General features: G+C 33.9%; 1 protein-coding gene across 2 annotated transcripts; it reads right to left on the bottom strand.

Annotated features, from left to right (window-relative positions):
* Positions 1 to 72: 72 nt before the first annotated feature.
* Positions 73 to 23,047, bottom strand: LOC122498514. 2 transcript variants are annotated; one of them, XM_043606283.1, is made up of 3 exons: positions 22,868 to 23,047; positions 1,351 to 1,722; positions 73 to 783 (listed from the first exon to the last, which is right to left on the bottom strand). In XM_043606283.1, the coding sequence occupies exons 1-3, from the start codon at positions 22,934 to 22,936 to the stop codon at positions 346 to 348; spliced, it is 879 nt and encodes a 292-aa protein (XP_043462218.1). In that variant the 5' UTR covers positions 22,937 to 23,047; the 3' UTR covers positions 73 to 345. The 2 variants fall into 2 exon arrangements, with proteins under 2 accessions (XP_043462218.1, XP_043462219.1); XM_043606284.1 differs by lacking the exons at positions 73 to 783; positions 1,351 to 1,722 and adding exons at positions 10,578 to 11,913; positions 12,030 to 12,395.
* Between the last annotated feature and the right edge of the window lie 2,322 nt (positions 23,048 to 25,369).

Genomic DNA, 25,369 nt, shown 5'->3' with positions numbered 1-25,369 from the left:
TTTTCAATGGTGAATTTTATTTATAATATTTTAAAAATTTATCCTAATTTTTGATAATTAATATTTAATTTTTTTCAAGAAGTCGAAATTTTTATTTAAAACATTTCACGTAAAATGCCTCATTTACACACATACAAAAACACATAATTATTCATTTAATTGCTTTAATGATTTGAATTTTTTATTTATTTTGCTTCATATCTATTAATATTTACATTGCCAATTTTGAGACGTTTATTATGTAAAAAGTTATCTCTTGCGGGATGTGACATTCTCCAATACAGGTTATTTTATATAATTTTCTATGTTAGTCAAAGAGAAAAGAAAGTTAATAATTATAGAAGTCTATTGAAGGGCAAGTTTACATCCCAACACGAGAACTCTTCTACTTCCTGCAGGACAAACCTTAGCAGGCGCATTTATAATGCCTTTAAATATAAGGCCTGGAACCACGAAAACACATTTCAGCTCACGCTTTTTTCCTACGGTACTTAATTTAAAGAACCTATCAGGACATGCTGGGCCATATTCATTGATTTCATAACAGCCATTGTTAAATGGTACAAGACCATCTAATTTACAAGGATTTGATTTACATTGCGGATAACTGCCTTCTAAAGGAAATATTAAGTAACTACCTTGCTGACAAGGACCTTGTCTATAAGCTGCATAACAAGTACGATTTACAAATAAAAAGTTCTCATCACACTCGCAAAGATAATCCGACGGAAAATATCTTGAAAACAAATACGAATTTTTTGGACAGGTTGTTTTTGATGAATTCTGAAACATTAAATTAAATTCATGAAAATACAAATGCCACCCACACACTGAGAAAACTGGAGAGTCAAATTCAGAGGTTCAAAAAGTGTATGTTTCCTTTGCTTATGAAGAGAGTTAAATAGTCCTTCTAAAATAAATTTTGCATTGATAATGGAAATCTACTTGTATATTCTCTCCCATTATATCTGAGAGTTAAAAGTTGCGCAGAAAATGTGTACGATCTGATGCGCGCGAAATTATTTTTCTGACATTTTATGTATTTAATTTAGGGGTTAGGTTGCTATATTTATTCATTTCGCGCCGGATAAGGAAGGGATTTCTCAAGATGGTTAATTTGTCCCTCTATTATAAACTCATTTTCCCTCCAAGAGAAATGGCACGAATATCTGTCAATGGTGAATTTGAACATTTAGATTGTTATCCAATAGCTAACTCTCAAATATAAACGATTTGTCTCTCCAGATGTTTAGACCAATACTCCAGTTTTCTCAGTGCAGAAATCAACCAAAACATTCTTTTTTATCAAAACTAATTTAAATTAATTTAACTTGGTTTTATAAAAGTTACCTCACTATTAATTGTTCCTAAGTACTTTGAGTCGTCACATGTTACTTGAAAATTATCGTCAATTCCTAAATAAGTATTATTATCCTTGCAGGGGTATCCATATTTCCAAAGATGGTGACATTGTTCTTTATAAGGAACAAGACCATCAATGAGGCAGGGATTTTTTACACATTTTGCTACTATTTCTCCAGGCGGAAGCATAAAATAATATCCATCGGAACAAGGACCTGTTCTATAAGGTTCATAACATTGTTCATCTTCAGGATTATATAATAAATAATCTTCACAATCACAATATTCTTCATAATCAGAACCATATTCATTGCTAATATCGATTGGTTTCATATTATCAGGACAATTGCTGTCGAAATTCTGTAAAGAAAAAAATACAAAGTTTTATTCTGATTATATATAATTTTAGTATTTTTGGTGACAGTCGTGTGGAAGGATGTCTTTCATCAGAAAAAGTACTATAAAACTTGTCTTGCCCCCTTTTAATCCAGTACAAAAATTTTCCCATTTGTCTTTGTCTCTATGCGCCCCTAGCTAGATTTCAACTACATCATTTAGTCACGGTAAGATGGGAAATTCCTACCAAAATTTTTTTGTGTGGTTATGTTTGTCTTTTGACCTGCGACCTAATGCCTGTTTTTGGCACTCACCCAGGGTTAAACTCGAGTTAACTATTGTCCAATCATGAAAAACATTCTGTTGGTGTAACCAATCACCATTAACTCGGAGTTAACTCGGGGCGAGTGCCGAAAACAGCCAATATAAGCCACCAATAAAAGGCTGGCCATAACCTTAAAATTGGGTCATAGATTATAAGTCAGAGAGCGAGAAAACCTCAAAATTAATTCAAACGACATAGGTCAGAGGCCAACTTCAGAGGACAAAGGGGAAACATAATCTCGAAAAATATGGTCTCGAAGACTTCAAACCGAACAGATTGATTCTGATTTAAAATCAATTAACGATTCGTGCGCTGATACCTTAGATAGAATGAGGAAAATAATAAACACTCCTGTCTCACAGGCGATTAATATACCGTTCACGACGACAGTATATTTCACACAAAATTCGATTACCCCCACTATCACCACCTGTAGTACCAGTCATTTGTATGTAACAGTCAGAACTACAGTTGCAAATTCAGCATCACACACTAGGACAGGTTATCAAAATCAGTCAAATAATTATTCGTGTAGAATTACCCCCTCCAGTGAAAAATTCGTAATACATAAACCAGGTAAATTGACAGCGGTCATTCAAAAGTCAAAAATTGATTTTTCATTGCCCCCTTATTATGAAAATTTAGTGATTAAAGCAGCTGAGCCCCTAATCAATTAAATAATAAAAAAATCAATAAAAAATAAATAATAAAAAAATAAATAAAAATAATAATAAATAATCATTAAAAAAATTTCGGTTATAATTTTCGATAATTGGAGTCAGCAGAAACAAACGAGTGTCTGTTAACACCAAGACATCTGAATGTTAATAAACCAGTAGATAGTAACAATAACGATATAAAATCACCTTTTAAACCAATAAATGAGACAGAAGAAGTCCTTGAGGCTAATTACAAGTCAGCACTGGCTGGACATTGGCCGAGCAATGGCAAGGCTACTCATCGAACTTTAATTCATCCAAAGGTAGACGCAGTCCCAGCTGAATATTGGCACAAGCCTAGACCAGTAATTGATCCACCTTTCGTTAAAAATAATCGTTATATTTAACCCATTCAAACTAGGGAAGCTTATTTTAATCCTCAATCAGGAAGAATTCCTAACGATTATTTAAATAATAGGTCATTAATGAATACTCCATTGATTAATAATAGGAAACCTCTCGATTCCATAATCAGAAAATGGGGAATAAAATTCTCAGGCTATGATAAGACGAGCGTAGAGGATTTTCTTGAGCGAGTAGATGATGTAATGGAAATCTTATCTGCGACGAATAATGCGGTTCTTCGTGCAGCAGTACTTTTGTTAGATGGTATAGCTCTATAATGGTACCGCCTAAATAAATTTCGTTGAAATTCGTGGGATGAATCTAAAAATGCGTGTCGGTTACGATTCGATGATATTAATTATCAGTGGCATCTTGAGGAAAAAGTCGCCAATCGAATTCAGGGCCCTGGTGAAACTACGGCTGATATTATCATTTGCATGCAGGGTTTATATCGTAAATTTAATCGCCCTGTATTACATTCAGATATGTTAGATCGGGTTTATATTAACATGCGACCCGAATTCAAAATGAGTATTAAACGCCGAGAATTTAGGGACTTAGACGAATTAGCAATAGTGGCATCTGATGTTGAGAGAATGTTAGATTCTCTCAAAACTGAAAGACACCACAGAAGCCAGAAAATTCTTTTTTTCCCGAATTCGCATTCTCTGGTAAAGCAACAAAAAATCTAGTCGCGAAGACAACGAGAAAAATTTGAAATCTTTTTTTGATTGTCTTGATAAAAAATTTCAATCTTTTACTAGCAAACTAATCAAGTCACTTTCAGCTAATAATAATGTAAATTCTAATTCAAATATAAATAATAATCAGTCAAATTCGAATAATAAAAAAAATAATAATAAGCCTACACTGGAGCTTCACTTATTTTCACTAAGTCGAAACAAACTGAAAGGCAAAGTCGCACTTATTTTCACTCTGAAACGCAACATTCGTGTTGATTTGATTGGTGGATTATTTAACAACAACCAATGAGAACGCACCGAGAACGTTTTAACTGAAAATAGGTGAGACTGGAAATGGTGAAAATAAGTGCGACTACAAATAAGTGAGACTGAAAATAAGTGAAGCTCCAGTGTAATTCGAATAAAGAAAAATCGAAAAAATCTGACAGTAAATCAGGTAAAACTGAGAGTTCGCTTAAAAAACAATTTCGTGAGCTTAAATCTCAACCTCCTTGCTTTAATTGGGGTAAGGATGACCATGTGTGGAAGAAATGTCCACTTCCATGGAATAAATTCTGCCACATATGCGGAGAAAAGGACGTCACGAAATATACTTGCGAATCGTCTTACTGTAAGGGAAACTAAAAATGGAGATCAACCACAGGGTCGCTGATCCTCCTAATTTAGTTTCACAGACCCTCAATAATAAAGTAAAAAATAAATCGAATAAAAATAGTTTAACCGCGAATAATAAGGCTCGTAAAAATAAAATAGTAAAGTCTTCTTTGAATATTGAAACTTTAGTTGTTAACAATTGTGATAATAAATTGGTAAACCCGACTAATGAAATAAATAGTATTAACAATAAATTAAAAAAAGTCTTTGATCAACCTATTAATTGTAAACTCGAATCGTTTGATACTGAATCGCATGAAATAAATAATCCCGACCAAGATTTCTTTTTTTTAGGGAATTTTGGGAAATCTGTTTACAGTTACCTTGGATTCCGCACTCCAAGGTTATGTGGGGTTGGTATAAAAAATAAATAAAATGATAAATGTTTAACAAGGTACTACTGCCAGTCCCGACCCACTAAAACCCGAAACCCTTCTTTTGAAGCCCTTTACCCACCCTCGGAACTGTCGTAAGACTTTAGCCTTCGAGGGTGGCGCTCCAACTCTGTCGCTATTGCGACTTTGTTCTTTTTCAGCGGTTCTTCTGCGTCAATAATTAAAAAGTTAAAACTATTTCAATGTCAAAGCGAAATTTACAGCACAACAATGAAGAAACAAATGTTAAAAAAGTGTAAAAAGTCAAATGATAAAAATGTAAACGGATGTAAAAAGCAGAAACAAATAAACAGTACAAATATATATGGGTGATTCTCCTGAAAGGGACCACTTCACGTGTCTCCAACATGAGGTTCATTATTTAAATTAATTTTTCATTAATATTTTATCAAGTTTAAATTTTTTGAAAAATTTATTTATAATCTACGAAGATTTATCTATCTTTATATAATCTTCTATTGCTTATATTTAAATTTCTTCCTATTTAAAAAACATATTTAATTTTGTCATCGAATTTTGGTTAAACAGAATGTATATTTTATAATTATATTTTAACGTATTTAAACAATTTCAACATATTTATGATATATATCAAATTAAAGTTTAGAATATAAGGATTATTTTTTACTTACATTTGTTTAAAATAAGGTAAAAAAAGTTATTTAAATTATTAATTAAAATAGTATTATCAATAAGAGTAAAAATTAAATTCATCTCCGAAGCCTCATTTTCTATATAATAACATCATATTTTTTAACGTTTTAAACATAATATGTAATCGATGTGAAAATATTTGATGATTAAAACTAAAAATATTGTTTAAAAAATTGTAATATTTTTAAAATTAGAAAAAATGAGAATTTTTTCATTAAATTATCAATTCATCTCCGAAGCCTTTTTTATATTTGATAGGCGTTTTCTTTTGTTTTTAATTTTTTAATCATTGTTTTGAAATATTTAACCCTCAAATTAAATTATTAATTTAATAAAAATAAAATATACAAGCAAAAAGTGCAATAAATTAAAACATAACAATTTATTATTTAAAACAAATATTCCTACCGAGTTTTTTTTACAAAATAATTAATTTAAAAGTTATAATTAATTATACTTAACCTCTAGAACACATGATAGTAAAATGTTCCTGGAGGTCTTATTTCTGAAAATTAATTTTGCGCAACTTATATTTTTATCTTTAAACATTTTCTAAACTTATTTATGAAAGAAAAGTAACAAAAAAAGAATAATTTGATTTTTTGGAAATTCAACCAAAAAAGGGTCCCTTTCAGGAAAATCACCCATATAATATGTATATATATATATATATATATATATATATATAAATAATGTTCGATAGATAAAATTGTAAAAGAACAGATAAAAATCACAAAATAATTTAAAATAGTAAAAGGACAAATAAATCACAGAATAAATAGAAATATACAGAACAAACGAATTAAAAGCTGATTTAAATTACGCTTTTTGGCGGCCGTCGAGATCTTTACTCATCATAACCGAGATTATGAAGTTCTCGACATGCCGACAATTTTTTATGATTCACCTGCAAGTGAATCTTGAAACTTTTGCAAGTTTTCTCTTATTTACTTTTTGTTCTTGGGAGTCTTCTTCGCCTCTTCGAGGGTTGTCCTGAAGACTCTGCATCCACCACAACCAGTAATATGGTTAACATTTGCCTTATTCCTATACTTTTCTTTACAGAGAAAGCAGCTTGGGCCTGTTTTACAGTTTGCGAACTTATGATCGACTTCTCCGCACTTGAATCACACAGTCGAACTGTCCGCCGCCTTACATTCATTCCCTATTTGGCCATAATCGAGGCATCTATGACACCTAGTGACCATTACTCTCTTCCTAATTGGGCACGACATAAAGCCAATCTTTATGCGTCCCACTTTTTGCAGCCTTTTCGTTTCCTCTGGGTCAGTGAATACTACCGCGAGCTTCATCCCTTGACGGTTTGGTCCAAGGACCGTCACCTTCCTGCTTCCTGGCTTCTTCAGAACATTTTCCAACACTTGTTGGACTTCTTCTACTTGGGTAAGGCAATACAAGTCGCGAATCTCCAGCGTTACCCTTCGATCCACAGACTGTACCTTATCCATGCCTTCCACCGCTTTGGAAACCTCCGCGGTAAAGGCCTCTTTATTGAAGTCGCCTCTGATTTTAATTAGGAGGTCTCCCCTTTTTGTTGCTTTTGCAACTACGACCTTTGTGTGGCTAACGTCCGGATCAACCTCCTTACGAAGCTTACCAAAACGTCGGCAAACGTCCGATTTTGAGCCGCTCGGATGACCATTGTTGATACCCTTGCTGCTTTTTGCTCTAGTTTTTGACATTCTGACTTCAGTTTATCCTCCGCACTCTTGTCCACCTTCTTTGGAGGTGCTTCCTCCTTTTTCTTTTTCATAGTTGCGGCTTGAGTCCCCTATGGACTGCCGGAACTACGTCTTCTTTTCGGCGCGTCTATGACTGCACGCCTTAACTGACGTGTGTAGTGGCGCTCTCGCCTCTCTTTTCTGTCCTCACGGTTACCTTCTGCCATGCCGATAGTACATCCTAGGTACATATCCGCTTTATCGGCCTCGGCGTGGTTCGCCTTTGCTTCTTCTAGCAGGACTTGAAGGACTTTAAGTCCATCCTTAACGGCCTTATTTACATTTTTCTTGATGTCACAAGAGTTACTCATCCTTGCGACTTCTATTAGTATCTTTTCAAGACACAATGCTTTTTCCTTCCTCAATCTAAGGCTGTCCTCGCGATTCTCTCTGATCGCCTCGTCATCCACTTCCGAGTGTACGGGGCTGAATGCGGACCTCCCGCTGCTGCCACTCAACACACCCCGTAGACTATTTCCACTTCCTCTTCTTGTTCTGTCCACGATGATTTGTGGATCCAACCTTTCCACGATGATCTGTGGAACCTTCAGTGCGGCGTTGCTCTCCTGCATCCACAAGCTACCGGCCATTGACCCTACGCTAGGCGTTTGACAATCGGAACCGGTGAGGGATTTAACCGAAGTATTACCCTGCAGGTATTCTTGTTTTTGACGGTCTCTCATCAGTTCATTTTTTTCTGTTTGTTTGTCCTTTAGTGAAAAGCCCCGCCACCACGGCAAGTCTACCAAATATATCCATGATGTCAATCATGTCTGGCAGTGGATAAGTATCCACTAATCCCAGCATATCGAAGACATCGACGATGTTCGGCAGTGGACAGCCATTGGCGGGGATCCCAACCTAGCTTGTCAGTTAGGACATGAGAGAAATAAAATTAATACTTTAGGCGGTGACAGTACCCATTCAAAACCTTACATAAATATTAGAATAGAAAATTCAGAAATTAAAGCACTAGTTGATACGGGTTCAGCTAGAACTTATTTAGGTTCGGTAGGAGAATCTATAGTTCATTCGAATAATTATAAAATAAATAATGACAAACAAAGTAGCGTTCTATTCGCGAACAGTACTATAGAGCCTATTATTGGTAAAAGTTTATTGCCAATAAATTTCGCGGGAATAACTAATTAAATATACGTCCGAATAGTTCCAAAATTAACCGAAAATTGTATATTAGGTATGAATTTTTTGCGAACATTTAGAATAATAATTGACATTAATGATCAGAAATTGTGGGCATTAGATAAGCCAGTTGTTAGGGTAGAATTTGGTAAAGGCGAGCCGAATAGTGATAATTCGTGTGCAGGATCAGTCGAATTAACTAACAAAGAGAGAAAGCATCTTGACGTACTTTTAAAAAGAATAATTTCTCCGGTCCCAGACAAACTGACCCAGCTAAATTGGTATAACCTGTAATAAATACAGGTGATAATGCCCTAATTCGTCAGAAAAATTATCGCATGTCGCCTAAAGTATGCGAGGATTTCATTAAATTAGTTAAAGAACTTATTAAAATAGGAATATTAGAAACATCAAATAGTGATTCGTGTAATGCGGTTGTCATGGCTCGTAAGGCGGATGGTACCTACCGTCTCTGCATTGATTTTAGAAAAGTTAATAATGTAACAGTTAAAGATTCACATGCTTTACCGTTCATGGCAGAAATTTTGGATAAACTTAGCTCTGATAAGTATATTTCCAAATTAGATTTAAAATTAGGATATCAACAAATACCGCTTTGCGAAGAAAGTAAGGCAAAAACTGCTTTTTTTGTGCCAGAATTGAGGCTGATGCAATACAAAAGAATGCCTTTTGGTCTTTGTGGAAAACCAGCTACATTCCAAAGGCTTATCGATAAAATAATAACTCCTGATATGAAACCCTTTGTATTCGTATATTTAGATGACCTGATAATCGCGACAGAAACGTATGAGGAGCATTTATGGTATGGTTAGAACGATTTATTTATAAATTGACAAAATCTGATGTAACGCTTAATCCAGATAAATGTAACTTCTGTGTACCTGAGACAAAATACTTAGGCTTTGTAGTAAGTCATAAAGGTTTATCAGTCGATGATGATAAAGTTCGCCCTATATTAAGTTTTCCTCAACCGAGAACGTTGCGTCAACTTCGCTGGTTCATTGGAATCACTTCTTGGTATAGGAGGCTCTGTAGGAGGTTTATTAAAAATTACGCTCGAATATGTAAGCCACTAACTCGTTTAACTAAAAAGAAACAACCTTTCAAATGGACCGACGAACAAAATAATGCGTTCAATGAATTGAAAAAGATATTAGCTTCTCCCCCAATAACAACGGCACACAAAAAAAATTTGGATTGCCAGGACTGCCATGTGGTAGGTTTTCTTCCTTAAGGTGTATCTAAAGAGAGAAACATTGACCGACCTAAAAGTTAGTTCGTATTCTCTTTTTACAGGCTTGGTGGGGGAGTGATGTTTGAGAAACTGATTTTTATTGAAATTTACTTAATTTCTATAAATAAAGCTGAATTTTTGCTTTTTCTGAATGTTTTTTTTGGATTCATTGACTTTAATAACATAAGAATTGAATATATAGAAAAAAATAAAATTGTCGGATTCAAAATGGCGGATCTAAAATGGTGGATTTAAAAAAAATTGTTCAGATTTCCTTGAAACTTGTTACTCGGGCGGACAAAATATATTTAAATGAATGAAATCGATTGAAACTTGCTACTTCGTGGGGATTTTCGAGGTCGCCGAATACAAATCTGATGTTGGATTTTAAAAATTCAAAATGGTGTATCCAATACGACTTACGATGAAATTGTTCTCAGATTTTCTTGGTTCTTGGTACTTAAGGTCCGGAAACCCGTTAAGTGCACATTAACTATCTAATCTGCGGATTACCTGTGTAAAGTTAATGTACAAAATAAAACTTTTTTTACATTACCTAGTTAATCTGCAGATTACTGATGTGATAATCGTTAAAGTGACAAAAACAGATATAACTAAAATGAAACAATTCTAATTAGATAAAGAAATAATTTGTTATTAGGTATTGAGTTAGATAGATCTCTAGAAGAATGAATCACATTTTTCTTTTAATAATAGGGCACTATTTTCTTTTAAAAGCGCATTCCTAGTCTCATATTAAATTTATCTTTCATACTTATCTGCAACACAATCAGATCTGAACACAATATTAATGAAACAATAAATTTATAAAATTTAAAATAGTTAATTTTAATATAAATATAATATTATATAATATATAATATTCGACATAAGAAAAAATAATAATAATTTTCATTTTATAATTATAACTAGCTGTCTGCTATTATTACAGCTTTTTTAACAACCATTAGCTGTCAATAGTTGTTTTTGACGTCAGATTCGTGTTCAGGATACTAAATATCATAAAAAGCAGTAGTCGCAGGTCAAATTTTTATGAAATAGAAAAGTTATAATACAGTTTGTAGAAGTGCACCTAACCCATGTTAAATCCCATTTAAACTTTAACCTTTAGCCGGCACGGGTAAAGATTTATTAAATGGACTGTTTTTGTGCGTAGATCTCTTTTTTCACATTTTAATTCAAATTCCAGCCAGCGACCTAAGAAATTTAAACTTTTCTAAAATAAGAACCACATTACATATGAGGCATTTAAGTGCCAAGATAAAATTTCAACTTCTTGAAAAAATTGAAACTCGGGGAATTTATTGTTCTATCAAGTAGAAACGTGACAGAAAATACATTTTTGCCTTTTTCGTAAATTTGGAGGGATCAATTTTACCAATTTTGCTAAACACCATCTACTTTTTCAATTTTTTCTGTACATACATGTAATCAGAAAAATTCTGTCGAATATGTTTCTAGAAGGATTTTTCATGCTCTTTTCAATGGTTAATTTTATTTATAATATTTTTAAAAATTTTCCTAATTTTTAATAATTAATATTTAATTTTTTTCAAGAAGGTAAAATTTTTATTTAGAACATTTCACGTAAAATGCCTCATTTACACACATACAAAAACACATAATTATTCATTTAATTGCTTTAATTATTTCAATTTTTTATTTATTTAGCTTTATATCTATTAATACTTACATTGCCAATTTTGAGACGTTTATTATGTAAAAAGTTATCTCTTGTGGAATGTGACATTCTCCAATACAGATCATTTTATATAATTTTTTATGTTAGTCAAAGAGAAAAGAAAGTTAATAATTATAGAAGTCTATTGAAGGGCAAGTTTACATCCTAACAGGAGAACTCTTCTACTTCCTTTTGGACAAACCTTAGCAGGCGCATTTATAATGCCCTTAAATACAAGGCCTGGCAACACGAAAACACATTTCAACTCACGCATTTTTCCTACGGCACTTAATTTATCGAACCTATCAGGACATGCTGGGCCATATTCATTGATTTCATAACAGCCATTGTTAAATGGTACAAGACCATCTAATTTACAAGGATTTGATTTACATTGCGGATAACTCCCTTCTAAAGGAAATATTAAGTAACTACCTTGCTGACAAGGACCTTGTCTATAAGCTGCATAACAAGTACGATTTACAAATAAAAATTTCTCTTCACACTCGCAAAGATAATTCGACGGATAATGTCTTGAAAACAAATACGAATTTTCTGGACAGGTTTTTGATGAATTCTGAAACATTAAATTAATTTCATGAAAATACGAATGCCACCTACAGAAATCAACCAAAACATTCTTTTTTATCAAAACTAATTTAAATTAATTTAATTCGGTTTTATAAAAGTTACCTCACTATTAATTGTTCCTAAGTACTTTGAGTCGTCACATGTTACTTGAAAATTATCGTCAATTCCTAAATAAGTATTATTATCCTTGCAGGGGTATCCATATTTCCAAAGATGGTGACATTGTTCTTTATAAGGAACAAGACCATCAATAAGGCAGGGATTTTTCACACATTTTGCTACTATTTCTCCAGGCGGAAGCATAAAATAATATCCATCGGAACAAGGACCTGTTCTATAAGCATCGTAACATTGTTCATCTTCAGGATTATATAATAAATAATCTTCACAATCACAATATTCTTCAAAACCATATTTATTGGCATTATCGATTGGTTTCATATTATCAGGACAATTGTTGTCGAAATTCTGTAAAGAAACATATACAAACCTTTATTTTGATTATATATAATTTTATTCTTTTTAGTGACAGTCGTGTGGAAGGATGTCTTTCATCAGAGAATGTACTATAAAACTTGTCTTGCCCCCTTTCAATCCAGTACAAAAATTTTCCTATTTGTCTTAGTCTCTATGCGCCCATTGCTAGATTTCAACTAGATCATTTAGTCACGGTAAGATAGGAAATTCCGACTAAAAAATTTTTTTTTGGTTATGTTTGTCTTCTGACCCGCGACCTAATGCCTGTTTTTGGCGAGTGCCGAAAATAGCCAATATAAGCCACCTATAAGAGGCTGGCCATAACCTTTTAATATATATTTTTTTCTTTTTGCTTAGAGACTTTTGGGAAATCTGCCTACAGATACCTTGGATTCCGCACTCCAAGGTTATGTGGGGTTGGTACAATAAGAAAAAAAGAAAGAAATATAAAATAATGATAGATAAATATTATAATAATTTTAATAAACTGGCGACCTACTACCAGCCCGACCCACTAAAACCCGTAACCCTTCTTTTGGAGCCCTTTACCCTCCCTCGGAACTGTCGTAAGACTTTAGCCTTCGAGGGCGGCGCTCCAACTCTGTCGCTAATGCGACTTTCTGCTTTTCTCTGCGGTTATCTTGCGTTAATAGTAAAAAATTTAAAACTATTTCAATGTAAAAACGGAATTAACAGCACAACAATAATAAAAAAAACAAATGTGTAATTAAGTGTAAAAAGTGAAAAGATAAAATTGTTAACGGATATATAAAAAAAATAACCGCGTACATAATATTAAAAACATAAAACTGTATAAAGACAAGTACAAACATAAAACAAATTAAAAAAAAGTATAAGGACAGATAAAACACAAAATAAATTAATAAGAAACAAACAAACAAATTAAAAGCTGTTTAAATTACGCTTTTTGGCGGCCGTCGATATCTTTCCTCGACATAACCGAGATTATGAAGTTCTCGACTTGCCGCCAATTCTCTTCTGACTGGGTCATCACCGATACCATGTTCTCCGGTTCAACTTGACTGTTTACACCTTCGCACATGGCCCGCCTCTCCAAGTCCCATTTGTTGCATGAGAAGAGGGTGTGCTCCGCGTTGTCCTCAGGGAACTGTCAATATGCACACACCTTGTCCTCGCGTAATTTAAAACGACACAGGTACGAGTTAAAACACCCGTGACCTGTGAGCGCCTGAGTCAAATAATAGGAATCCTGACCGTGTTTCCTATTTATCCAGGTGGCGATGCCGGGAAAAGGCGATAAGTCCATCGACCTTTTTTCTCACCATCCCATCTTTCTTGCCATCTTTCTATGAGCCTGTGCCTCGCTTCTTTGCGTATCAGGCCCTTGCTTGGTCTTAATTCCTCATCCGAGGAACTGCTTTCTTTAGAAAAGAGAAACATTTCTTCCCCTTCCCTCGCCAAAAGATCTGCTGGTGGGACACTTGCAAGGACCTGCACAGCACTCGTAGATACCGTCTTATATGCAGAGATGATACGCGTTGTTATCGATCTCTGCGCCGACAGTATCTTTTCACAGATGGTCACACATCTTTTACTCCTCAGGGATGGGGTCCACGCTGGTGCTGCATAGAGCATTTTAGCGTGGGCGACACTCGCCACCAGTCTTCTATTTTGTTTACGGGGTCCGCCTACACTTGACATTAACCGTGAAAGATTAGCCGCACACTCAATCGCCTTATTTGACGCCGTAGCCATGTGGTGGTGGAAGTTTAACCTTCCATCCAACTCCACACCAAGATATTTAATTTGCTTACTCCACTTGACCTCGAATCCGTCTATCACGATTCGTGGGAGCTCATAACCACGTCTGTCTGTGACCAGCAGTGCCTCGGTCTTTTCCAGGGCCATTTCAAGACCTCTGGTATCCAGCCAGCTTTTTGCTGGTCTATTGGGTCATATATTATAAGTCAGAGAGCGAGAAAACCTCAAAATTAGTTCAAACGACATAGGTCAAAGGCCAACTTCAGAGGACAAAGGGGTAACATAATCTCGAAAAATATGGTCTCGAAGACTTCAAACCGAACAGATTGATTCTGATTTAAAATCAATTAACGATTTGTGCGCTGATACCTTAGATAGAATGAGGAAAATAATAAACACTCCTGTCTCACAGGCGATTTATATACCGTTTACGACGACAGTATATTGCACACAAAATTCGATTACCCAAACTATCACCACCTGTAGTACCAGTCATTTGTATGTAACGGTCGGAACTACAGTTGCAAATTCAGCATCACACACTATGACAGGTTATCAAAATCAGTGAAATGATTATTTGTGTAGAATTACCCCCTCCTGCAAAAAATTCGTAATACATAAACCAGGTAAATTGACAGCGGTCATTCAAAAGTCAAAAATTGATTTTTCATTGCCCCCTTATTATGAAAATTTAGTGATTAAAGTAGCTGAGCCCCTAATAAGTTTTGAGAAAAAAAATTTCGGTTAGAATTTTCGACAATTGGAGTCAGCAGAAACAAACGAGTGTCTGTTAACACCAAGACATCTGAATGTTAATAAACCAGTAGATAGGGACAAAAACGATATAAAATCACCTTTTAAACCAATAAATGAGACAGAAGAAGTCCTTGAGGCTAATTACAAGTCAGCACTGGCTGAATATGGCCGAGTAATGGCAAGGCTACTCATCGAACTTTAATTCATCCAAAGGTAGGCGCAGCCCCGGCTGAAGATTGGCACAAGCCTAGGCCAGTAATTGATCCACCTTTCGTGGAAAATAATCGTTATATTAAACCCATTCAAACTAGGGTAGCTTATTTTAAACCTCAATCAGGAAGAATTCCTAACGATTATTTAAATAATAGGTCTTTAATGAATACTCCATTGATTAATAATTGGAAACCTCTCGATTCCATAGTTAGAAAATGGGGAATAACATTCTCAGGCTATTGTAAGACGAGCGTATAGCGCTACAATGGTACCGCCTAAATAAATCTCGTTGGAATTCGTAGGATGAATTTAGAAATGCGTGATGGTTATGATTCGGTAATATTAATTATTAGTGGCGTCTTGAAGAAAAAGTCGCGCTGTATTAAATTCAGATATGTTAGATCGGGTTTATATTAACATGTGACCCTAATTCAAAATAAGTATTAAACGCTGAAAATTTAGGGACTTAGACGAATTAGCAATAGTGGCATCTGATGTTGAGAAAATGTTAGATTCTCTTAAAACTGAAAGAAGACTACAGAAGCCAAAAAATTTTTTCATTCCCGAGTTCGCATTCTTTGGTAAAGCAACAAAAAAATCTATTCGGGAAGACAACGAGAAAGAGTTCGACAAAGAAACAATTTCGTGAGGCTAAATCTCAACATCCTTGCTTTAATTGTGGTAAGGTTGACGATGTGTGGAAGAAATGTCCACTTCAATGGATCAATGGAATGAATTCTGCCACATATGCGGAGAAACGGACGTCACGAAATACACTTGCGAATCGTCTTACTGTAAGGAATACTAAAAATGGGGATCAACCTTAGGGTCGCTGATCCTCCTAATTTATTTTCACAGACCCTTAATAATAAAGTAAAAAATAAATCGAATAAAAATAGTTTAACCTCGAATAATAAGGCTCGTAAAGATAAAAGAGTAAAGTCTTTTTTGAATATTGAAACTTTAGTTGTTAACAACTGTGATAATAAATTGTTAAACCCGACTAGTAAAACAAATAGTATAAACAATAAATTAAAAAAAGTCTCTGATTAACCTATTAATTGTAAACTCGAATCAGTTGATACTGAATCGCATAAAATAAATAATCCCCACTAAGATTTTTTTTCTTATGGAATTTTGGGAAATCTGCCTACAGCTACCTTGGATTCCGCACTCCAAGGATATGTGGGGTTGGTATAAAAAATAAATAAAATGATAATTGTTTAACAAGGTGGCGACCTACTGCCAGTTTCGACCAACTAAAACCCGTAACCCTTCTTTTAAAGCCCTTTACTTACCCTCGGAACTGTCGTAAGACTTTAGCCTTCGAGGGCGGCGCTCCAACTTTGTCGCTATTGCGACTTTGTTATTTTTTAGCGGTTCTTCTGCGTCAATAATTAGAAAGTTAAAACTATTTCAATGGCAAAGCGAAATTTACAGCACAACAATGAAGAAACAAATGTTAAAATGTGTAAAAAGTCAAATGATAAAAATGTAAACGGATGTAAAAAGCAGAAACAAATAATCAGTACAATTATATATATATATAATGTTCGATAGATAAAATTGTAAAAGAACAGATAAAAATCACAAAATAATTTAAAATAGTAAAAGGACAAATAAATCACAGAATAAATAGAAATAAACGAATTAAAAGCTAATTTAAATTACGCTTTTTGGCGGCCGTCGAGATCTTTTGTTATCATAACCGAGATTATGAAGTTCTCGACATGTCGACAATTATCTTATGACTCACCTGCCTTTTGTAAGTTTTCTCCTACTTACTATTTGTTCTTGAGAGTCTTCCTGGCCTCTTCGAGGGCTGTCCTGATAACTGCGCATCGACCACAACCAGCAATATGGTTAACATCTGCCTTATCGACATACTTTTCTTTACAGAGAAAGCAGCTTGGGCCTCTTTTTCAGTTTGCGAACTTATGATCGACTTCTCCACACTTGAAGAACACAGTCGAACTGTCCGCCGCCTTACATTCATTCCCTATTTGGCCATAATCGAGGTATCTATGACACCTAGTGACCATTACTCTCTTTCTAATTGGGAACGACATAAAGCCAATCTTTAGGCGTCCAACTTCTTGCAGCCTTTTCGCTTCCTCTGGGTCGGTGACTACTGCCGCGAGCTTAATCCTTCGTCGGTTTGGTCCGAGGACCGTCACCTTCCTGCTTCCTGGCTTCTGCAGGACATTTTCCAACACTTGTTGGACTTCTTCAACTTGGGTAAGGCAATCCAAGTCGCAAATCTCCAGCGTTACTTTTCGATTCACCGACTGTACCTTACCCATGCCTTCCACCGCTTTGGAAACCTCCTCGGTAAAGGCCTCATTATTGGAGTCGCCTCTGATTTTAATTAGGAGGTCTTCCCTTTTTGTTGTCTTTGCAACTCGACCTTTGTTTGGCTAACGTCCGGATCAACCTCCTTACGAAGATTACCCAAAACGTCGGGAAACGTCCGACCTTGAGCCACTCGGATGCCCATTGTTGATCCCCTCGCTGCTTTTTGCTCCAGTTTTTGACATTCTGGCTTTAGTTTGTCCTCCGCACTCTTGTCCTCCTTTTTATTTTTCATAGTTGCGGCTTGAGTCCCCTATGGACTGCCGGAACTACGTCTTTTCTTCGGCGTTGTTCGCTTTTGCTTCTTCTAGTAGGATTTGAAGGACTTTAAGTCCATCCTTAACGGCCTTATTTACATTCTTCTTGATGTCACAAAAGTTACTCATCCTTGCGACTTCTATTAGTATCTTTTCAAGACACAATGCTTCTTTCTTTCTCAATCGAAGGCTGTCCTCGCGATTCTCTCTGATCGCCTCGTCATCCACTTCCGAGTGTACGGGGCTGAATGCGGACCTCCCGCTGCTGCCACACACTCTGTAGACTATTTCCACTTTCTCGTCTTGTTGTGTCCACGATGATTTGTGGATCCAACCTCTTCACGATGATCTGTGGAACCTTCAGTGCGGCGTTGCCCTCCTGCATCCACAAGCTACCGGTTATTGACCCCACGCTAGGCGTTTGACAATCGGAACCGGTGAGGTATTTATGGAGCGTTTACACCTTCTGTAAAAATTGTCCAAAAAGGACAATTTGCATTGGAGTAAGAGAGTCAAATACACAGTCTGTCACTTTTACTCCAATGAAAAATTTTCCGTTCTGGAAATGTTTACCGAAGGTGTAAATGGTCCCTTAACTGAAGTATTACCCTGCAGGTATTCCTCTTTTTGACGGTCGCTCATCATGTTCATTTCTTTCTGTTTGGTTGTCTTTTAGTAAAAAGCCCCGCCACCACGGCAAGTCTACCGAACATATTCATGATGTCAATCATGTCTGGCAGTGGATAAGCATCCATTAATCCCAGCACATCGAAGACATCGACGATGTTTGGCAGTGAACAGCCATTGGCGGGGATCCCAACCTAGCTTGTTAGTTAGGACATGAGAGAACTAAAATTAATACATTAGGCGGTGACAGTTCCCATTCAAAACCTTACATAAATAAAAGAATGTTTATTGATATATATATATTTATATATATTATATTATTATATTATTTATATATATTATTATTTATTTAAATATTAGAATAGGAAATTCAGAAATTAAAGCACTAGTTGATACGGGTTTAGGTAGAACTTATGTACGTTCGGTAGGAGAATCTATGGTTCATTTGAATAATTATAAAATAAATAATGACAAACAAAGTAGCGTTCTATTAGCGAACTGTACTAAAGAGCCTATTATTGGTGAAAGTTTTTTGCTTATAATTTTCGCGGGAATAACTAATTAAATATACAACTGAATAGTTCCAAAATTAAATAAAATTAAATTAAATTTATTAAAATTTCCAAAATTGTATATTAGGTATGGATTTTTTCGAACATTTGGAATAATAACACAGGCACACAAAAAAAGTCAAAACCCAGAGGTCACACTCCTCTATCCCCATGTTTTTGGGGTCGCTGAAACCGAATATGACTATTAAAAAATTTTTTCATTGGGCTTTTTCCCGCTACCACCCCTTTACACCTGCTCCCGGGGGTTGGAATTTCAGTTTTAAAAAAAGTGGAGTAGGGTGTCTATTCCTGTGTTTTTTGGGTCGATTAAACCAAAAAAGACTACCAAAAACAATTTCTTCCCTCCCTTAACCCCCTACAATCCTTTGCAATAATTTTTTTCAAATAAAACGGATCGATTTTTGCGAAATTGAAAATTAAATATTAATTATCAAAAATTATTGCAGAGGGTTGTAGGGGGTTTAGGGTGGAAAGGATTTCATTTTAGTAGTCTTTTTTGGTTTCAGAAACCCAGAAAACGTAGGTTTAGACAGCGTAATCGACTTTTTGTGAAAATTCGAATTTCGACCCCTCACCCGGGGTTGTAGGGGGTTAAGGGAGGGAAGAATTTGTTTTTGGTAGTCTTTTTTGGTTTTAGCGACCTAAAAAACATAGGAATAAATACCCTACTCCACTTCCTTTTAAACTGAAATTTCAACCCCCGGGAGCAGGTGTAAGGGGGTGGTAGCGGCAAAATGGCCAATGGAAAAAGTTTTAATGGTCTTATTCGGTTTCAGCGACCCCAAAAAAATGGGGATAGGGGGGTGTGACCTCTGGGTTTTGACTTTTTTTTGTGTGCCTGTGTAATTGAAATTAATGATTAGAAAATGTGGGCATCAGATAAGCCAGTTGTTAGGGTAGACTTTGGTAAAGGCGAGCCGAATAGTGATAATTCGTGTGCAGGATTAGTCGAATTAACTAACAAAGAGAGAAAGCATCTCGACGTACTTTTAAAAAGAATAATTGCTCCGGTCCCAGACAAATTGACCCAGCTAAATTGGTATAACATGTAATAAATACAGGTGATAATGCTCCAATTCTTTAGAAAAATTATCGCATGTCGCCTAAAGTATGCGAGGAGTTCATTAAATTAGTTAAAGAACTCATTAAAATAGGAATATTAGAAACATCAAATAGTGATTGGTGTAATGCGGTTGTAATGGCTCGTAAGCCGGATGGTACCTACCGTCTCTGCATTGATTTTAGAAAAGTTAATAATGTAACAGATAAGATTCACATGCTTTACTGTTCACGGCAGAAATTTTGGATAAACTTAGCGCTGATAAGTATATTTCCAAATTAGATTTAAAATTAGGATATCATCAAATACCGCTTAGCGAAGAAAGTAAGGCAAAAACTGCTTTCTTTGTGCCAGGATTGGGGCTAATGCAATACAAAAGAATGCCTTTTGGTCTTCGTGGAGCACCAGCCACATTCCAAAGGCTTATTGATAAAATAATAACTCCTGATATGAAACCCTTCGTATTCGCATATTTAGATGACCTGATAATAGCGACAGAAACGTATGAGTAGCATTTGATATGGTTAGAATGAGTCATTAATAAATTGACAAAATCTGGTTTAACGCTTAATCCGGATAAATGTAACTTCTGTGTACCTGAGGCAAAATACTTAGGCTTTGTAATAAATCATAAAGGTTTACCAATCGATGATGATAAAGTTCGCCCCATATTAAGTTTTCCTCAACCGAGAACGTTGCATCTACTTCGCTGGTTCATTGGAATCACTTCTTGATATAGAAGGTTTTTTAAAAATTACGCTCGAATATGTGAGCCACTAACGCGTTTAACTAAAAAGAAACAACCTTTCAAATGGACCGACGAAAAAAATAATGCGTTCAATGAATTGAAAAAGATATTAACTTCTCCCCCAATAATAATGGGATACCCGGATTTTAAAATCCCTTTTTGCATCCAAACAGATGCTAGTTACTTCGGCTTAGGTGCTGTAGTTACTCAAGTACAAGATGGTCAAGAGCGTGTAATCGCTTACGCTAGTCACATTCTTTCTGATGCAGATCGCAATTACTCCACAACTGAGAAAGAATGCTTGGCAGTCATCTGGGGAATTAAAAAGTTTTGGTTTTATTTGGAAGGTTATCACTTCACGGTGATAACCGACCATAGTAGTCTAAGATGGTTAAAAAATCTTTGAAATCCAACTGGACGATTAGCCCGCTGTTCACTTTAACTATTGGAGTATGATTTTAAAATCATACATAGAAAAGGGTCAATGCATAACATTTCGGTTGCGCTTTCCCTAATGTTTGAAGATTCGGATGAAAATAAAGTCGCGGCCATTCAAGCTATTAATGTCAACTGGTATAATAGGCGGGTGGAAAGTAGTAAATGATATGTTGCAGCAGATATAACAGATGTTGACGAAGAGCTTATTAGAAGATTTTCTACGATTTTAAAGACAATTTCCATTGGATTTAGTATCAATATTGATGCGTTTGAAAAATATTGCTCTAAAATAGCAGAACTTTATGTGAAGGAATATAAGTGGTATCACATGCCACAAAGTATCCACAAGCTACTTATTCATGGTCCAAGGATAATAAAAGAAGCTGTAAAGATTATAAAAACTTTAGGGAATATCACACCTGAAAATTTTTCAGAAGTGATACAATGGCTGTTTTCGGCACTCATCCAGGATTAACCCCGAGTTAACTATTATCCAATCATCAAAAACATTCTGTTGGTCTAACCAATCACCATTAACCCGGAGTTAACTCGGGGCGAGTGCCGAAAACAGCCAATGAGTGACTTGATAAACATGTTACTACTTTCTTCAGATCGTCGCATAACCAGTGCTTGAGTTAAGAAACCAAAGAAAAGCGATAGCATTTCGCCTGATGTATTGTGACTTCTAGAGAATTTTGAAATTAATCAAGACGACGAAAACAATGATGATTAAGAAATAATGTTTGTTTGACTTCACTTCAGTCAACTGTAACTATTTTTCTTTTTTAAAATTATTAAGTTAGTTTTATCATTTAAAGTTTTGATGTTAAAACTTCGGAATTTTTTATTTCAAAGAAAGTAATAAAAATACTGTATAATCAGCAGCCAAAGAAGTCTCCAGAGCTAAGTTTTTATATAAACCCATCTACTTTTTAACAATTCATCAACCATATTTATTAAATTAAATCCACGATATTTAATTGTTCAAAACCAACATCACATTCGTAATCAGCAACCTCGAAAACCCCAAGATACCAAATTTCATACAAATCAGACATTTTTTGAAAAACTTGTCCACCATATTAGATCCGCCATTTTGAATTTCGGAAAACCAACATCAAATTCGTAATCAGCGACCCCAAAAACCCCTAGATACCGAGTTTCATAGGTATCGACCACTTTTTAAAAAATCCTCCGCCATATTGAATCAACCATTTTGAATTTTTGAAAACCAACGTCAGATTCGTAATCAGCGATCCCAAAAACCCCTAGCTAAAAATTGTCATGAAAATTCATTTAAAAAATTTTGAGCTACGAATTTTGTCCAGCTAGATTTGCGATTTGTTTCACTGTGTGACAGTGCGTTAAATTCTTACGTTATTTTATTACATTAACAGTTTGACTTGAAAACTTCATAAATTCATCTTACATATGTAAAATAATGTTTCACAGAGTGATAAATTCTATTTCTAATTTAAATTCTTTATTTTGAAGTTGGATGTTAAATGAAAAAAAAAATTAACCATAATTAAAAAATGTTGGCTAAAACTTTACTGCAAACAAGCCATGTTGAACAATACAAAAATAATTAACTGCAAAATTAATTTAAAATATATCCATTTAAGACTAGAAATAATTCCATTTATTTAATAAGTAATTAATATATACAATATCTGTAAATAAATTTTATTGCTTACCGTATTTAAGCCACTTGAAATTTGGTAGAAAAGAGGCAGAAAAATACTGATTACAAAAAATAATTTCATTTTAATTTCGCTTATCAACAAACAGTTCTTAAGTTAATTTTTTAATTTAAATTTTACGTCAATTTTGTTGATCAGTGATAGATCATTCATAGACAAGAAAGTGAAGGTATACTTTGTATATCCATTTATATATTAACGAAGACTCTGCATATCTGTTGGTAAAACTGCATGCTTCATTATTCAAGGAAAACCGGTATTTTATTTGAAAAAATAGGAAAATTACTTAATTGTGTTTTGATTGTTTTTATAATTCCCCACTGAACTTAATTTTTGCGTTGAATAAGAGATGCGAATCATTCATCATTTTTCATCTCTTAACATGTATAACTTTACAAAATTAAAGTTAAATATATTAAAGTTTATAATAGAATATTCGGATTATCATTACTTTCTCATAGAAAGAATTGTTTTAGTGATAATTTTCAACTAACTTTTTGATTGATTTTGGTCTTTTTTAACGTCAGGTATGTACTCAAAAATCGTGTTTAAAAAAATTCCCGATGCTTTGGCATATATCTTTGAAACTATTAAAGTTATTACAGTAAATTTTTTTTACTAATTTGTAGATCTCCTTTTTGGGAACAACTTAAATATAAATGGTTTCAACGAAATATTAGAATAATTTTTGTAAGTTTTCCCAAAACTTTTACAAAATATTATTTTAAATTATTTTTATATTATTTCATAGATTTTTTAAGGCACTTCTTTTGACTTGTTAGCGAACATTGTACAATAATTTTATCCAGAGATAGAAAAGTTTTAAAGTTTTTTAATACGCATCTGTAGACTTTTTATTCAACATCTTTGAGCCATCTTAACTAAAAATATAAACCTTTAAAAAATTAAAAAATTTTAATAGTACGACTTTTTTCAAATTTCTGTTTGAAATTCTTTGTGTTAGTTTTAAATAATTATAACGAATTATATAGAACATTTAAAAATGCATTGATTTACTAACAGCAGAGTGTATTTTTAGCAAATATTGAAAAGTTATTGGCATTTAAAAAACGGCGCCCTGGACCTCTACTCAAAATCTTCTACTATTAGAAAAATATTTTATTTTTAAGCATTAAGCTTTCTTTTTCAAAGTTAATTATTCAAAAATATTTTAAGCTTTCACCATTCTTTTTCGAAATAATTCATTTCAAAATTGTTTCAGTAACCGTAATGCAGGTATTATTTTTATGACAGTATCAACTCTATAATATACAGAGAGCTTTTACTGAAGCAGATGAAGATAAAACAGTGATACTTATACTGTTCAACGGCGCACAGTGTGTTATTTTTGCATTTTCGCGTTCAAAACCTAATTTCTCTTGAAGGTGCTGAGTTCCTCTAACATTGTTCAGCATTGTGAGGTAAAATTTTTTTTTTAATTTAAAGAAGTAACCCGAGTCGTACTTTTAGACCTGCTAACATCCTTAAAACTGAGGGTTTTTAAGGATGTAATAGGATGAAAGCAGAGTTTATTTGCATTGCAAGTTAACTCTGATTATCTCCTGCAAACCCCTGGTTAGCGACATATTTAGATGGTAAAAAGGGAAAGCAGGTGTTATCCTAGAACTAATTTTTATAATAAGTTCAATTATTAATAAATGACATTATTATTTAATGATTTTTACTTTTTTTTAATTTAATTGTGACCAATAGCGAATTCATAAATAATGTTAGTATATATGTGGAGATTAAAACTTATTTCTTTATATAATTATAAATAAAAAAATTTTTTTAAAATTAAATATTTGTTAATTAAATTATTTAACGGTGTATATAATCATTAAACTGCATACTTATACCTATACAATACAGAAAAATCGGATTAAACGCAAACCTACGAAATAAATAAAATCTAACGCATGCGAGACGTGAACCTACGACCTACGGACTACAAAACTAACACCCTAACCACTATGCTACGGAACCTAACTGAATACAGACGCTTTATTTTTAGTGACTTGTTGAGTAATTTAATAAAGCATTTATTGACACTAATACACTACAGCAAATAAATAAATTGTTTAATAATAATATTAACAATATTAATAATATAATAATAACCCATAAATATTCCTAAATTAATATTTTTATTATTTAAAAAAAATGTCAAAACATTTCAGTTAAAAATAATATTTATAAATTAATAATAAAAAAGTACATGTTCCGGTAACCTATTCGCAGTTTAAAGTTAGTTGTTGTTTACTTTTTTGTTTCTTAAATTTTTTATAATTTTTTTTTAAAATATTTTCAATTTTAAAAGTAATCTATTGAAAATCTTCGAATCGTTGCAAAGAATATTATCAAAAAATTTGATAATAATAGAATTTCTTCAAAGAATTTCTTTATTTAGAAATGTAACTAAATTCTCGCGAAGAATTTTATAAGTATTTTTAAAAATCCTGATAAAACTCTTTCGAAAAATTTCTATGAATTTTT

The sequence above is a fragment of the Leptopilina heterotoma genome, unplaced genomic scaffold (genome assembly GCF_015476425.1).
Source record: "Leptopilina heterotoma isolate Lh14 unplaced genomic scaffold, ASM1547642v1 Lhet_15, whole genome shotgun sequence".
NCBI lineage: Eukaryota > Metazoa > Arthropoda > Insecta > Hymenoptera > Figitidae > Leptopilina > Leptopilina heterotoma.
The sequence above is the reverse complement of the archived record's forward strand: the minus strand, read 5'-3'. Positions and strand labels throughout refer to the sequence as shown.